We start from the raw sequence: 17,017 nt of genomic DNA, 5'->3' as shown, positions 1-17,017 counted from the left end.
ACACTGTTTTTACATCTGTGTGATTTTGACAAAGATCAGATCACATTTGATGGTGATTTTATACAGATATGTGAGAAATTCCAAAAGATTAAGATACTTTCTCATACGACTGTATTTGTATTTGTTAGGTACACAGTTGTACTTGTTAAGTATATAAATTGCAGGATTTTTTCTTTTCTTTTTGCACACGATTAACGAACGGTATTCCTTCCTCCTTCGTTCCTTTTTTTGGGGGGACACGTTACACCAGCTGGCAGTTTGCGCTCAGTGAGTTCACTGCAAAACAGAACAGGACGCAGCCACTTGGAGTGCTGCTCAACTTACCGCAACAGAAATATTTACGCTCAGCCGTTTTGGATGACAGACAGTTTTTTTGTTTCGTGGTTTTTTATTTGTTTATTTATTTTCTCCTTAATCGACCCGCGTGGTCGCCATCAGTGTGATTTATGAACATTTCGACACACTGCAAGTTGACCACATTCTGCTCGTTTTTGGGGGGCTTGGATTTACAGTCATTCTTCACATTTCAAGCTTCGCAAACATGGTAAGACCAATGTTGTTTACAAAATGTTTACATTAGAATGACAAAACCAGATGTTTTTTTATATTGCAAAGAAAAACAAGATATTATAAACTTTAAGGTGAAACTTTAAAAAAAAAAAAAAATGCAAAAGAAAAAGAAGTTACGAGCTATAAGCAAAAAACTGTTGTTGTTTTTAAATGCCCCTAAAAAAATTAAAACAAGGGAAAATTACAATTTTTTTATGAGACAAACAAAAAAATCCACCAAAACAAAAAAATTAAACGATTAAACAATATATTAAAAAAGCCGATTACAATGAACCCCAATATTGTACCTAAATATACTGTATGTGTTTAAAAAAAGTTTAATTTTAAATTTTTAACATTTTATGTAAATATAAATTCTGCAAAAAGAAATGAATGAAATGATGATTTTTTTTTTTTTTTAAGTTCACCCTTATATGTCTGTCTGTCTATCTATATCTAATCTTATTTCAACAACAGCAAAAAAAAAAAAAAAAAGCAACTACACTCGCCCTAAAATATCTAATACAGTTAGTCCCCGGATTACAAACGAGTTCTGTTCCTACGCTGGTGACGTAACCCGGATTTCCGCCTAAATCGGAATTAACCCTTTAACAACCCCTAAATACCCCCCAAATCTCAAAATAACTATCCAAAAACATGTATTATACGTCATTGTACCGTTTTCGCCAAGACGTTGGAGCTAAGTCCTAGCTAGACAGCGAGCTAAGCTCCGAAATGATGGTGACAGACATCCGTGTGGTTCGTTGACTTTGTTCAGCTGCTCACGACATCAACACTCACAGAATGAAACTAAAATATAACTGAAATTGAATCTCTTTATTCTTTAATAACAGCAATTCAAAATTTGTGTTTACAACTAGCTGCTGATACAGCAATAACATTTGACCCAAACGATTAGCATGTATCTGTTAGCATCCATAAATCATCAAAAACAATCACATTAACTCGTATTTGACCACAATTGATAACTCGCAATGTAAATGGCCTCGCTTCCGCTATCCAAACAGCTAAACACGAAAAGGCTCACACTCCGGATGTTTTCTGAAATCCTTTATGTGTCTCTTTTCTTTTTTGTGAAACTAAAACAATAAAAAATACATGCAATCAGCGTCAATGCTGGAAGTAACAAAAATGTCATCCATATATGCAAATACAATTGGCCTGTATGAAATAGTGCTTCATTAGTAATATAAAACACATTCAGTCTCAAATATGCAACCTAAACACAATATGCTGAGTGTAATTCTCAATTTGACCACAAAATACTTACAGACGTTGCTCTAACAAACACAAATGCCACAGAAGTTGTGAGAGTGAAGCTGCCATGTAACACACTGAATCACGTTTTGAGAACTTCCTATTTGCATTCTTCTTCTACTGTTTTGGCGGAAACAATAATTAAACCGGCCACAAGATGGGGCGCGCTTTAGCAACTGATAAAGATGGTACAATATAGGAAACATAACACGCAAACAACAGTACAAAAGGTGCTATATGCAGGTGTTGCCTCTGTGGATGCTTCACAAGCAACAAATGTAGGCTTGCAGGCTTTCTCCTCTCTCTCTCTCACTCGGCTGCGGGACTTATTCAGTGTATCAGATGCGCTCTTCCTCATGTGTGCGCATGCCCGTGCGCTCTTCTTCGTATGCCCAAATATGTTCTTCTTGGTGTGAACATGAGCTTTTATACTCGCGTGCCATTGGTACTACCTGCTCCTGTGCCAAGATAAAAGCATGCATCACAAAACAAAAGTCAACATTATTTAAAAAAAAAAAAAAAAAAAAAAAAAAAAAAAACGAGACTCCGGCATTGTATAGTCGAAATCACGTAAGTCGGGTACGTCGTAGCCCGGGGACTACCTGTATACGTATATTTATTAGGGGTATAACCCTTAATAAAGGCTTGGAAACAGGGCTGTGCAGAGACCGATGGAGGGGCAGGTGCTCATAGATCAGAAGGGGTACATGAATCACAGGCGGTTTTTGCTATGGGCAATGTGGGCGACCGCCCAGGGCGCAATATATTTGGGGGCGCACAAGCGCCCTCGAGAAAAAAAAAAAAAAAAAATCCCAGGGTACCCACGGGTTATTAAAAGTATTAAAAAAGCATTGAATTTAGTTTTCCATTATCAAAGGTATTAAAAGTATTAAATTAGCTGTCGTAAGTCTGGAATTTTTTCACCGTGGTTTTAATTTTCAAGAACATCTCAGTGCAACCGTGTCGAAGTTGTTTTTTTTTTTTTTTTTAATCCATAACGAAGATGACGCGTAGAATTTTTACGATGCACTGCACCTCGTGCGTGCGCGCCGTTAGCTTCATTAGCATAAACATCACAACAGCAGGCAATCGCACATTACTCTGTGCTAACGCAAGGAACTGCTCAGATGCCTTAGTTGTTATGTTCCACGAAAGCCTCAACAAGACAACCAAGTCCAAACAGTTGGACCAGCATGTGAGGTATTGGATCGGCGACTAAGTGTCATATCTGTATGCCTTCTCAGTTGTTTTTTCTTTCCAGCATCTGATTCAGCTGGATGGGCGGGGCCGTGGCCGCACACCTGTGGCGCATTAGGAGCGCTCACTATTTAAGGATTCCTGTCACCGTCTGCGAGTGTCGGACTATTGCATATGCTTGTTCCTGCCTTGCTTACCGCTGTGTGCTCATCGTCATCCTCGGTGCCTTCCGACGTTCTTCGGTCGTGTTCTGGTTTGATCTTATTTACTTTTGTGCTCTTCTGGTTTTTGTAGTTAGGATTTTGTACTCTGTTATATTCACGCCATCTTGGGTGCTCTTTTAGTTATACTTGTTATATCCGCGTTTTCTAGCGTGCGTCCTAAGTTGTACTTGTTATATCCGCGTTTTTCTAGCGTGCGTCCTAAGTTGTACTTGTTATATCCGCGTTTTCTAGCGTGCGTCCTAAGTTGTACTTGTTATATCCGCGTTTTCTAGCGTGCGTCCTAAGTTGTACTTGTTATATCCGCGTTTTCTAGCGTGCGTCCTAAGTTGTACTTGTTATATCCGCGTTTTCTAGCGTGCGCCCTTTGTTATACTAATTAAACACAAACATTTGTTCTATTGATCTCCTGGTCTGTGTTTTTGGATCCACATTAACGGCTTGCCGTCATAACAGAATAGTCCGACCATGGATCCCACAGACTCGGAGGGTATTCGCCACGCGCTTGCCGGTCATGGTCATATGATCAGCAAGCATGAACAATCGTTAAATGAACTAGTGAACGTGATCACCGCGCTAACCACTAGAATTGAAAATATGGCCCCACCTGCACAGTCCGGTGGCGTAGGTAACGCTGCCGCGGCGCCCGGTCACTCCGCCCCGTCTCCGGTGGTTCCACCGGCTGCTTTCCGGGAGCCAGTGTTGCCACACCCCCATCGTTACGAGGGAGAACCCGGCGCATGTCGACAATTTCTGCACCAGTGCTCCCTTGTATTTGACCAGCAGCCATATACGTTCGCGAGTGACAGGTCCCGTGTAGCGTATACCATGAGTCTCCTCGCCGGTAAAGCGGCCACTTGGGCAATGGCGGTAAGCAACGCTAATCCCGCAATCCGTCAGTCATTCGAGACTTTTAAAACAGAGTTTGTGAGAGTGTTTGATCACCCGGTTAGAGGCAAGGAGGCAGGCAGCCGCCTGCTGGATTTTTTTCAAGGCGAGCTTAGCGTGGCGGACTACTCCATCCAATTCCGCATTTTGGCCGCGGAGTGCGGTTACGATGAGGCGGCGCTGTGTGGAATTTTTCGGAGGGGGCTGTCGTCTGCGGTGAAGGACGAGTTGGCGGCCCGGGAGGATTCTTCGGGCCTGGAAGACCTTATCTCCTTGTCCGTGAAGTTGGACAATCGACTGAAGGAGCGCGAGAGGGAACGAGCCTTGGAGCAGCGGGGCCGTCGTGGGTCGTCATCGCGGTACGGTCCGGCAACGTTACGTGCAGACGGCTTCGTCGAATCACCATCAACCTCTACGCCGACGCGGAGTCCGGTCCTGGCGGGGGAGGAGCCAATGCAACTCGGCAGCGGTCGTCTTTCTACGGAGGAGCGGCGGAGACGGATGAGGGCGGGCTTATGTCTTTACTGTGGCTTGCCGGGGCACCACGTTGCCGCCTGTGACGCGATCTCTTCACGTCGTCCTGGATCTTCGGCCCCTGGGGTTCCTCTCGCCAGAGGGGGGACCAGGTTCGTACATTATGGCAATCAGTCTAATGATTTGCCTCGCAACGAGTCGATTGAACTAAAACAAACTCGAGGTGAAATGAGACTGCAATTGCCGGGAGAGGTTTCGCATGGGGGGGTTAATTTTAGGTTCACTGCTTTAGTAGATTCAGGGGCAGATGAATGTTTTATAGACCAGAGTGTTGTTGATGCTCTTAAATGCCCATTAATAAGACTCTCTACTCCTAAAAAGGTTCTAGATCTCGATGGGCGACCCCTGGCGGACGTAAGGTTTATAACGCCCCCGCTTAAAACAAAGCTGTCCGGGAACCATTTTGAGGTTCGTAGCTTCTTGGTTATGCCATGTAAATCGGCTTCGGTTGTGCTAGGGCTCCCCTGGCTAAAGATGCATAACCCTAATATTGACTGGACTAAAACACAAGTAGTGACTTGGAGTTCCTTCTGTTACGCGCACTGCTTACGCTCGGCGTGCTTACTTCCGGATCAAGCCCAAACAGTTGCCGAGCCTGTAAATTTAGTAAATGTTCCTGCCGAGTACCATGATCTCGAACAGGTTTTTAGTATAGACCAGGCTAAGACCCTGCCTCCGCACCGCCCTTACGACTGCGCCATTGACTTGCAGCCCAATGCCCCACTACCTAGCTCGAGGTTATATCAAATTTCTAAACCTGAGCAGGAGGCTATGAGAGATTATATAACCTCTTCCTTGGCAACTGGCCTAATTCGCCCTTCGTCCTCACCGTTGGGAGCGGGGTTTTTTTTCGTTGGCAAAAAAGATGGGGGTCTTCGGCCGTGCATTGACTACCGGGGCCTTAATGAGATTACTGTTAAAAACAAATATCCGCTGCCATTATTAGATTCGGCCTTCGCACCGTTAAAGTCAGCCACCATATATACCAAGTTAGACTTGCGCAGCGCTTACCACTTGGTTAGGATTCGGGATGGAGATGAGTGGAAAACCGCTTTCAAAACCCCGCTCGGACATTTTGAATACCTAGTCATGCCTTTTGGTCTGACTAATGCACCCGCTGTTTTCCAGAGCCTCATAAATGATGTGCTTCGTGACATGCTAAATGTCTTCTGTTTTGTTTATTTAGATGACATCTTAATATTTTCTAGAAACTTGCAGGAACACCGCCAACATGTCCGCATGGTCCTCCAAAGGCTTCTGGAAAATAGGCTGTTTGTCAAGGCCGAGAAGTGCGAGTTCCACCGCGGGTCAATGCAATTTCTTGGTTTCATCGTCGAAAAAGGGCAATTACGGCCTGACCCAGCCAAAATTCAGGCAGTTGCAGATTGGCCAACCCCCACTTCACGTAAGCAGTTACAAAGGTTCCTCGGGTTTGCCAATTTTTATAGGCGTTTTATCCGGAACTATAGTATGAGGGCCGAGCCCCTTACCAGGTTGACCTCTAATAAACGCCCGTTTGTGTGGTCCTCTGTGGCGGAAGCCGCTTTTGTAGGTCTTAAAAGGGCATTCACTAGCTCACCTGTCCTTGTTCACCCTGACTCAGATCTTCCTTTTGTGGTCGAGGTTGATGCGTCGAGTTCCGGAGTGGGGGCCATCCTATCCCAGAGGTCTGCAGTCGACCAGAGACTACACCCCTGCGCATTCTACTCCCGCCGCCTCACCCCCGCGGAGGCAAATTATGACGTCGGCAACAGGGAGCTGCTCGCTATAGTTCAGGCTTTACAGGAATGGAGGCACTGGTTGGAGGGGACGGAGGTGCCGTTCCAAATACTCACCGACCATAAGAATTTGGAGTACCTCCGGGCTGCCAAGCGCCTCAACACACGCCAGGCCCGTTGGGCGCTGTTCCTGACACGTTTCAACTATGTGATTACTTACCGTCCGGGATCACGCAACGGGAAGCCCGATGCCTTGTCAAGAATTCATGAACCGGTGGAGGAAATGTCTTCAGAGGAGCCTGTTGTTCCAGAGAACCTGATCATCGGCGCACTCCGATGGGAGGTTGAGCGGCTAGTGGAAGACTCTCTACGGGGTGTTAGGGTGCCCGGAGGCTGCCCTGCTGGCAAACTTTTTGTTCCGGACGCTCAGCGTGCAGGTGTGCTAAAGTGGGGGCACACCTCGAAGTTTGCCTGCCACCCGGGTGTGTCCCGCACGTTCTTCCTCATTTCCCAGAGGTTTTGGTGGCCGGGTATGCGAAAGGACGTCATGGACTACATTTCTGCGTGTTCCATCTGCGCTCGGGGCAAATCGGCCCATCAAGCTCCAGCAGGACTTCTGCGTCCGTTGCCTGTTCCATCTCGTCCTTGGTCCCATGTTGCACTCGATTTTATTACTGGCCTTCCACGCTCAAGGGGATATTCCGTCATCTTGACAGTGATTGACCGATTCTCCAAGATGGCGCACTTCGTCGCTCTCCCCAAGTTGCCTTCAGCTCTGGAGACCGCTGACCTGCTGGTAACACACGTTTTTCGAACCCATGGCATTCCGTCTGACCTAGTTTCTGACAGGGGACCCCAGTTTGTGTCTCGGGTTTGGAGAGCATTCTGCAAAGCTCTGGGGGCCACGTCAAGCATGTCTTCCGGCTACCACCCACAGTCCAACGGACAGACAGAACGGGTCAACCAGGAGCTGGAGGCTGCCCTCCGTTGCGTTTGCCAACTGCATCCGGCCTCCTGGGCCTCACACCTGCCTTGGGTGGAATATGCCCACAACACCCTCATTAGCTCAGCCACTGGGAGGTCGCCTTTTATGTCGGCATACGGGTTCCAACCACCACTGTTCCCTTCTCAGGAAGCCGAGGTCGTCGTGCCGTCCGTCCAAGTGCACCTGCGGAGGGCCCATAGAGTCTGGAGGGACGCTAGGGCTGCACTAGTCCGCACTGCAGCCCGCAACCGCCTGATTGCTGACCGCCACAGAAGACCCGCTCCGGTCTATCGTCCGGGCCAGATGGTCTGGTTATCAACGCGGGATTTGAACCTTGCTGGGACTTCCAAGAAGTTGGGCCCTAGGTTCGTGGGCCTTTTTGCTGTGGACTCTGTGGTGAACCCCGTCGCGGTCAGGCTACAGCTTCCCGGTTCAATGAAGATCCACCCAGTCTTCCACGTGTCTCTGCTCAAGCCGGTCTCCACTAGCCCCCTGAACCCTCCACCAGTGCCTCCTCCTGCCCCTCGCGTGGTTGACGGTGGGCCGGTATATACGGTGCGTACTATTCTCGATTCTAGGAGGCGGGGAAGGGGGGTGCAGTACCTGGTCGACTGGGAAGGTTATGGCCCTGAGGAGCGCCAATGGGTCCCCCGCTCCTGGATCCTCGATCCATCGCTTTTGCGGGATTTCCACTCCCTTCATCCCTCGAAACCAGGTGGTCCGCCAGGGGGCGTCCGTTGAGGGGGGGGTTCTGTCATATCTGTATGCCTTCTCAGTTGTTTTTTCTTTCCAGCATCTGATTCAGCTGGATGGGCGGGGCCGTGGCCGCACACCTGTGGCGCATTAGGAGCGCTCACTATTTAAGGATTCCTGTCACCGTCTGCGAGTGTCGGACTATTGCATATGCTTGTTCCTGCCTTGCTTACCGCTGTGTGCTCATCGTCATCCTCGGTGCCTTCCGACGTTCTTCGGTCGTGTTCTGGTTTGATCTTATTTACTTTTGTGCTCTTCTGGTTTTTGTAGTTAGGATTTTGTACTCTGTTATATTCACGCCATCTTGGGTGCTCTTTTAGTTGTACTTGTTATATCCGCGTTTTCTAGCGTGCGTCCTAAGTTGTACTTGTTATATCCGCGTTTTTCTAGCGTGCGTCCTAAGTTGTACTTGTTATATCCGCGTTTTCTAGCGTGCGTCCTAAGTTGTACTTGTTATATCCGCGTTTTCTAGCGTGCGTCCTAAGTTGTACTTGTTATATCCGCGTTTTCTAGCGTGCGTCCTAAGTTGTACTTGTTATATCCGCGTTTTCTAGCGTGCGCCCTTTGTTATACTAATTAAACACAAACATTTGTTCTATTGATCTCCTGGTCTGTGTTTTTGGATCCACATTAACGGCTTGCCGTCATAACACTAAGTCGTATCCAGATACTTTGGGTCGCAGTTTATGGGTCATGCGAAGGCAGTGGACCTGCTTAACATTTCAAAGTAAGTTGCCAATTTCTCCAATTAAAATGTGTTAGATGCAATAATGTATTTCTGCACGGTTTGCCTTTCGAATGAATGTGAATTTCGCAGTTTTAACTCAAGAGTTAGCCATGTTCAATGGGGAATTGGCAGGTGCACTAGCCTTAGCATGGATAAACCGGAGTCGTAGATTCACCATCACTCTCCGATACACAACACGGTTGACACTGTCTATTATAACGTTGATCTGAATAACATGGCATGGTGGTAGGCAAATTATAATGTAGGTGATGGTAAAAAACCTCCTGGTATATTTAAATGTTTTTCTTGATTAAATAAGAGTATGGATTTTCTCTATCTGATTAAAAGAAATGTCTTCAATAGCTAACAAAGGATTAACATGTGTTTTGTATACTTGTAATGTGATTAGAAAAAAACGATTACCAAGGGAAATGGTCATGTGTAGCTTTTTTATTTTGTGGTAATTAATGGTAAACTACTGCCATTTAGTGGCTGTTTTTTAAACTTTCACTGCCAATTGCAAGCACTTTACAGTTAAGGTGGCCAACTTGACAATCACCTACCTACCACCTTGACTAGGTCCTCTTAAAAGGGAAACCTGTTATATTGCAAATGTAATTTCTGAAGTTGCTTTACAATAACAGTGTAAAATCCATTTTATCCTGGGGAAAAAAATTCTGAAAGACCTTACATTTAAATGTGTTTTAATTGTATCTTCAATAAATGTGCATTCTTTTGTCAAACACACTTATTAGTAATTGAGGTTAAATTTGATGTTCAGTGTTTTATTTTTTTAATATGATTCAATATTATCTAAATAATGGGTGCGAGAAAAGTATTAATTTTCAGCTGAAATGGCATTAAAAAAGGTCTTAAAAGTCTTGAATTTAGATTTATCAATCCTGGGGGGACCCTGAATCCGCTAGTTTTCTAGACTAATACCGCTCATTTCCACGTCAAGTTAGTAGAGTGGGCGCTAGGGCGCCCCTTACTATCATGTCAACTGCTGCTGAGAGTTGTGTGTGTCAGAAGAAAAGGCAGGGGGAGACGGGAGGGGGATCAGCTGCTCGCAACTGCAGAGTGAGTGAGCAGGACGAGTCTCACTCACTCTCATGTCATCTCATATCATCATCTCATAGATATTATTAAATGTATCGGGTTATGACATAACCCAATAAATGTCTTTGTAAAATGTTAAAAAAAAAAACAAATAAATGTCTTTGTAAAATGTTAAAAAAAAAAAAAAAAAAAAAAAAAACAACAACGAATCTGTGCCTGCATCAACGTGTATTTGTTTACATCACGTCAATCTTGACTCTGGTGGTTGACAGACGGAAAAGGTGATGATGTCGAGTCGAGTCAAGGGTGCTGCATCATGGACAAATGACCAAAAAAACCATCAGGTGCCCAATTCAGGAAGAGAAGGAAAGAAGAAGAGGAGAACCGTTCAAAAGATAAAGGTATGCAGGTCTCTATGAGTGACGTTAATTGTGCATGTAATGAAACAGTAGCCTATACGCTATGTTATTATCCTCTTGCTAATATGTTGCTACTTAGCACAGAAAACGACTTTATTGTTAGCTTTGCTGAACTAGCAGCTACCATTTCTCCAGTAGGCTAGTTTGTGTTTACAACACAACAAGTGCAAGTTCACACAGGCTTATTAGTCTGGGAATTTGGTAAACAATAGTACGCCGTGACTGTGGAATTTTTAATGCTATGCGTGGGTCTATGCTAACTTAAATAACATTCATGTCATATACATTGACATGATGTTTTGTAAGCTTTATGTGATATAGCTTTTTGAATAATTTGTAGTGTGTCAATAGGATCAGAATCAGAAAATAACGTAAAAAACGTAACACATTCTTGTGTTTAATGTCGGCGGGGGGGGGGGGGGGGGGGGGTAGTTTGGATGTCTGGGGGGGGGGGGGGGGGGGCTGATGGGGTGGTTTGCCCAGGGCGCGAAAGTAGCCAAGACCGCCACTGACATGAATAAGTATTTAATACACCTTAAAACAACATAACTTCCATTTGAACCAGCTTTACAGTATAATCTGCTTTGACTGTGACAGACTTTAATTGGGAGGGGGGAATAGTGAATAGAAATCAACACTGACATCAACACATTCTGACTGTGACTCAGTCAGTCTTTGCCTCTTTTCTTCCTTCATCCTCTACAACAAAACTTCCTTCCTCAACTTCTTGTTCATCTGAGAACAAACCACATCAAATGTTCACTGAACCAGTTTTTTTCAAAACTATTATTTCATTATTATCTGTATTTGACAACTATAGGACCTAATAATTAATAAAGTAATGACATAAAATCTTATAGAACTACAACATTGTAATTATGTTCATAATTGTTGTATTTTATGCCTTAAAATCCTTGCAAACTGTGTTATCCTTACCAATTGTGCGATTCACCCAGCTGATGAGGGATTTTTTTTTTTAATTCTTCAACCTCCTTTCTTTACGAGGCATGTCTACATAATGAAATATTCAGTAAATCTTAAATGAAAAAAATATGAATCCTTGATAGCTTTCATTTTTAAAGTTTTGTTAATCTCTTTCTCAATAACTATGGAGGTAGATTTGTGTCTTTATTATTCAATCAAAAAAAGTTGCTTCAATCAAAATATATATTTTCAATTAAAAGACACTTCATTGATTACAAAAAAAAAAAAAAAAAAATAGTTTAAACGGAAAAATAAATTTGAGACTCCAAAAGGAACAACATGGTGCTTCAATTAAAAAAAAAAAAAAATTCATATGCAAAAATAAAAAAAGTAATATTTTCCAACAAAAAATTAAATATTATTTTTGGGGGGTAATTTTATTTTTATTTGAAATTATTATTATTTTGATTGAAAGTGTAAGTTCAAAAAGTTTTGAACTCACTTTTTTTTTTTTTTTTTTTTTAAATTGAATCATTCCGAGACACATGTTGCACTTCCCTATTGGTCAGACATGTTTGAGTGACAAGTGGCTACACCAATGGCTTGATTCTGAAAAGCTTGAAGAAGCAAGAATCACGCCCGCCACTCGTCGGGTTGGCCCGAATCGTCGGTTCGAGCCCCAGCTGAAAACAGCGCGCCTCAGGCGGACGACGGGCTTGATGCGAGGCGGGCGCCTCCATCCGAGAGCCTGCCGCTTAATTTGACTCAACAGGGGAAACCTCAACTGCGCAGCTGCCAGTGGCCCCCTCGCCTCGCGCAGACCGCGCGCTCACCGGCCTGACGGCTGGCTATTGTTATCCCGCCAGAGACCCGTGACGCGGAAGTGATCGCCGGCCGACCTCTGCGCCAGGGCGGGGGTGTGACATCAGGGTCCCACCGGAGTGCCGGGGCTGTTACTCCCCGCCCCAGCATGGAGGCTGGTGGGGTGGCCGGCGAGTGGCCCAACACCAGCCGGTGTGTATTCAAGTACCCGGTGGCGTGCCTGCACAGTCGGCCAGCACACACACACATACGAACCACTAAATAAAAAAAATAAAAATAAAAAAAACAGTCGAAAGGGGCACTTTGGGCATGTAGGAGCAAAGGGGCAGGTGCTCAAGCACCCCCCCCCCCCCCCCCGCACGTGCCTGCTCGGGAACACCTGAGGATCCCGCTAGAGGAGCTGGTTGAAGTGGATGGGGAGAGGGAAGTCTGTGCTTCCCTGCTAAAGCTGCTGCCCCTGCGACCCGACCCCGGATTAAACGGTTGATAATAGATGTACGGATGGATAATGATACACACAAGTCATGGTTCAATACAATAGAGAACAGCATTTGAAAGTTTAAGTTTGTTCAATTGACTAAAACTAAAAGTAGCTCTGATTAAAGTGCAAAATAAACACCAAATCTGTTAATTTATGTGCAAAAATAGACAACACACACTTCTTTGTAGGGCTCAACTGAGGTAACAATTAATGTCCGGTAGCACTTGGTAACTTTTTTTTTTTTTTTTTCTTAATTAAAAGTAAGATTTTTCATTGTTGTTAATAAGTGACCATTTCCAGTGTTGGATGACACACTGTAAACTATTAGCAGTGAAAATACACTCCCACATAAGATACATTTTTTATATTGGCTAAAATAAAATAAAAAGTGCAAGTCCAAGTCCAAAACTGAAAAAGCATTTCTTGAAATAGTGCAAAAATAAATACTCACTCAGTGTTTCAATGACTTTAGCCTAGGGCTAGAGCAAAATAAACATTTTATGCTTTGAAAATATAAAAGAAATACACTTCAAAAAGTGTTACTAATACTGAATTTGATAGTTCCCGCTCTGTACATTCGCCATAACTTTCCTAGGAGTGATAACTTGTAATAATAAAGTTTTCTTCATCTGTTTTGGTTTGTCTTCTTTTTCCCGTAATGTCGGTTGTTGGTTTAGCCGCATTACCTCTACCATCCCCTGGAGTGGAAGAGGACTGACTCCATCAATCCATTTTCTCCCAGTTTATCCGAGCTCGGGTTGCAGGGGCAGCAGCTTCAACAGGAAAGCACAGACTTCAATCTCCCCACCATCTGACTGCGTCCACCGAACCGTGATGAACAAATATAAATACCGTTTCATCCTTAATATTTATATTTGGCAGAAAACATAGACAAGGCTGAAAAACAGATTCTGCTCTTGCAACCCTCTGTAAAATAAACTGCTGTATTTTAAGCCAAAAGAACTGTTGTGTTTGATAGAGCAATATGTCTATATTTTGCCATAGCAGTTTCATGGTGCATTATGCCCCCAGACCAGTTGTAATTTGTCCGTTTTACCCTGGAGACCCCCGTTTACAGACACCGCGCAACCGCTTTTGTTTCAATCTACCCCCCCACACACACACACAGCGGGCTGTCTAATATTTGGTTTAAAAAAAAAAAAATTCACTCGTATATTTTAAACTTTTAAATTTACGTCCCAATGAAAAAATAGTGTCTGTAATTAAGTCACAGATATGTACCTCATAACTATCTCTTACTTTGATTTTTTTTCTATTACTGTCGCATTTTCCCTGATATTTTAGATGATAATAATCAATCCAAACAAAGAAAATATATATATATAAAATAGGGCTGTCAAAATTATCACGTTAACGTGCGGTAATTAAATTGTTTAATTAATCACGTTAAAATATTTGACGCAATTAACGCACATGTCCCGCTCAGAAAGTATTCTGCCTTTTGGTAAGTTTTACAGCAAGGCTTTTTGTGCTGTCCAACAGCGAACTCTTGTGGTCGCTTTGCGACATGGTTTATTATTTTCTTGCCAGTTCATTATGGCTGCACGACGTCTCGGGCTGATAATGTTGTGCTTATATGATCCTTGGACAAGATTTGTCCGTAAGTATGGTTGTTGTAAAGAATGTACATATTATGTTAGTAAGCGAAATGTTATATTTTTTGTATGAGACGCTTTTTGTTTATGTTTAGTGAACATGTATAGCGTGCTAAGCTAACGTTGTTGCTAATGCAATGCTTGTGTACTTTTTTTTTGTAGTTTTACTACGGTCTAAAGAGGACAATGGTTTGAGGCCATTTTATTTATAAATCAGATGAAAAAGGAAGAAGTCTAATTATTAAGGCGTCGTTCACTAGCTGTCTAGCTTTTGAAAAAGTAGACGCTTCGGAGTGAGGACAGCATAGACAGATTTAAATGACAGTAGAGTGAAATGCCCACTACAGTCCTTATGTACCGTATGTTGAATGTATATATATCCATCTTGTGTCTTATCTTTCCATTCCAACAATTTATTTTACAGAATATATATATAATTTACAGAAAAATATGGCATATTTTATAGATGGTTTGAATTGCGATTAATTGCAATTAATTACGATTAATTAATTTTTAAGCTGTAATTAACTCGATTAAAAATTTTAATCGTTTGACAGCCCTAAAATAAAAGTTTAAAACGTTAAATATTTGAGAAAAAAAAATCTCGACCACTCCTTGCTGTCTTTGACTTCTGCATCGTGACCCTTGTTATATTACCGTGTTTAACCTATATAATCCCCACAAAGTCTGACTGTGGCCATTCACAGCTGTGTCTTCACACTTGCTGATACATGCTACACAGAGTTTTTGGATCGAAACAAGGTAAATATGCGATAATAGATTATTAAAATCAGCGTGTCTTTAATTATGTTCTCTCATGCTCTCAACTCGGGTTACCAGAAATCCACAAAAAGACATACGTACATTGCAGTTGAGCGGTAGCGTGAAAATTAGGCTAACTGACTAGAATGCTGGCCATTATCTTTTTGACCCTTGTTGCCGTTTGGATTGCTTATTATGGAATGATATCGATGTGTTAGATACATGATTAGATGCTTAAATCATAAAGCCTAGGTCCTAGGCTTCAAGGCTAAATACAATAAATAGATATTGTTATGTACTCACATTTATATGATCCGTTTATGCGTATGGGGCCTTTTTTTCTCAGTATCACGCATTCACATTCTTTAATCATAACTGAAAAAATATTTTGAAAGCCCACAGCAAAAATTTAAATATTATTGTACTGGTATTTAACCCCTAAAATTGCCCTGGAAATGTTTTTCTTTGCACAGATTAAAATCAAGCCAAATCAAAAACCGTATGCTGTAAAGTTATCACTAACTATACAGCTAACTCCCTGTTTAGCCATGTTTATTTACAAAATAAAACACAGGGCTAAATCGAATCTACATTTTACACACACCAATTTATTGTACATCCACCCACATGTCTTAGTGCATGCATACTGATTATCACAGACTTGCGTAGACATATGGGGATCATCTTGAAGTGGAAGTATTTATTATGTACCAGGATGAGTGTCCAAAACCTTTTTTTGAATGAGAAAGTTTCAAAGGTCTCAAAAATGTCTATTTTTCACTCACCTGATTTGACCTACTTTTAAGGTGTCAAAAAATGCCCTCATATTCAAAACTTTTATGCCCTCAGAAAATAAAGATTTTAAGCTTTTCAATGATGTATCACACATGCAGATGGGACAATTTTTTAATTTGGCCAAATTGGGTGTCTCAGAGCAGAACTTCAAGTCACCTGAGTGTTTTCCGCCATATACAGTGCTGGCCAAAAGTATTGGCACCCCTGCAATTCTGTCAGATAATGCTGTTTCTCCCAGAAAATGATTACAATTACGAATAACTTCATGTATTTTGCTTGCAATGAAAAAACCAAAAGAGATTTTAAAAAAATTTTTAAAAAATCATTGTACACAAAACTCCAAAACTCGGCCGGACAAAAGTATTGGCACCTTCAGCCTAATACTTGGTAGCACAACCTTTAGACAAAATAACTGTGAACAACCACTTCCGGTATCCATAAATAAGTTTCTCACAATGCTCTTCTGGAATTTTAAACCATTCGTCTTTGGCCAACTCCAGGTTTCTAAGATTTGAAGTTTGCCTTTCCAAACTGCCATCTCCAGAGGTGTTCTGTGGGATTTAGATTTGGACTCATTGCTGGCCACTTTCGAAGTTTCCAGTGCTTTCTCTCAAACCATTTTCTAGTGCTTTTTGAAGTGTGTCTTGACTTTTGGGTCATTGTCCTGCTGGAAGACCCATGACCTCTGAAGAAGACCCAAGTTTCTCACACTAGGCCCTACATTATGCTGCAAAATTTATTGGTAGTTTTCAGACTTCATAATGCCATGCACACGGTCAAGCAGTCCAGTGCCAGAGGCAGATAAGCAACCCCAAATCATCAGGGAATCTCCGCCATTTTAGACTGTGGGGATCGTGTTCTTTTTTTTTTTTTTTTTGAAGGCCTCGTTTTTTTTTCCTGTAAGGCAACTCTATGTTGATGCCTTTTCCCAAAAAGCTCTACTTTTGTCTCATCTGACCAGAGAACATTCTTCCAAAACGTTTTTGGCTTTCTCAGGTAAGTTTTGGCAAACTCCAGCCTGTTTTTTTATGCCTCTGGGTCAGAAGTGGGGTCTTCCTGGGTATCGTACCATAGAGTCCCTTTTCATTCAGACACCGACGGATAGTACGGGTTGACACTGTTGTACCCTTGGACTGCACGACAGCTTGAACTTGTTTGGATGTTAGTCGAGGTTCTTTATCCACCATTTAGGGAGGTTAGCCACAGTGCCATGGGCACTTATTGATGACACTGCGCACGGTAGACACAGTAACATTCGGGTCTTTGGAGATGGAATTGAAGCCTTGAGC

General features: G+C 42.8%; 1 protein-coding gene across 1 annotated transcript in view; it reads left to right on the top strand.

Annotated features, from left to right (window-relative positions):
* The first annotated feature begins 10,184 nt into the window (after positions 1-10,184).
* LOC130921587 (cytochrome c1, heme protein, mitochondrial) overlaps positions 10,185-17,017 on the top strand; it is a 41,356-nt gene continuing 34,523 nt past the window's right edge. The window contains exon 1 of the mRNA XM_057845655.1: positions 10,185-10,310. Within this exon, the coding sequence (XP_057701638.1) occupies positions 10,194-10,310 (117 nt within the window). The 5' untranslated portion in view covers positions 10,185-10,193. The remainder of the gene's footprint in view (positions 10,311-17,017) is intronic.

This window comes from Corythoichthys intestinalis, chromosome 9 (assembly GCF_030265065.1).
Source record: "Corythoichthys intestinalis isolate RoL2023-P3 chromosome 9, ASM3026506v1, whole genome shotgun sequence".
Lineage (NCBI taxonomy): Eukaryota > Metazoa > Chordata > Actinopteri > Syngnathiformes > Syngnathidae > Corythoichthys > Corythoichthys intestinalis.
Note: the sequence above shows the minus strand (reverse complement) of the source record. Positions and strands in the feature narration are given on the sequence as shown.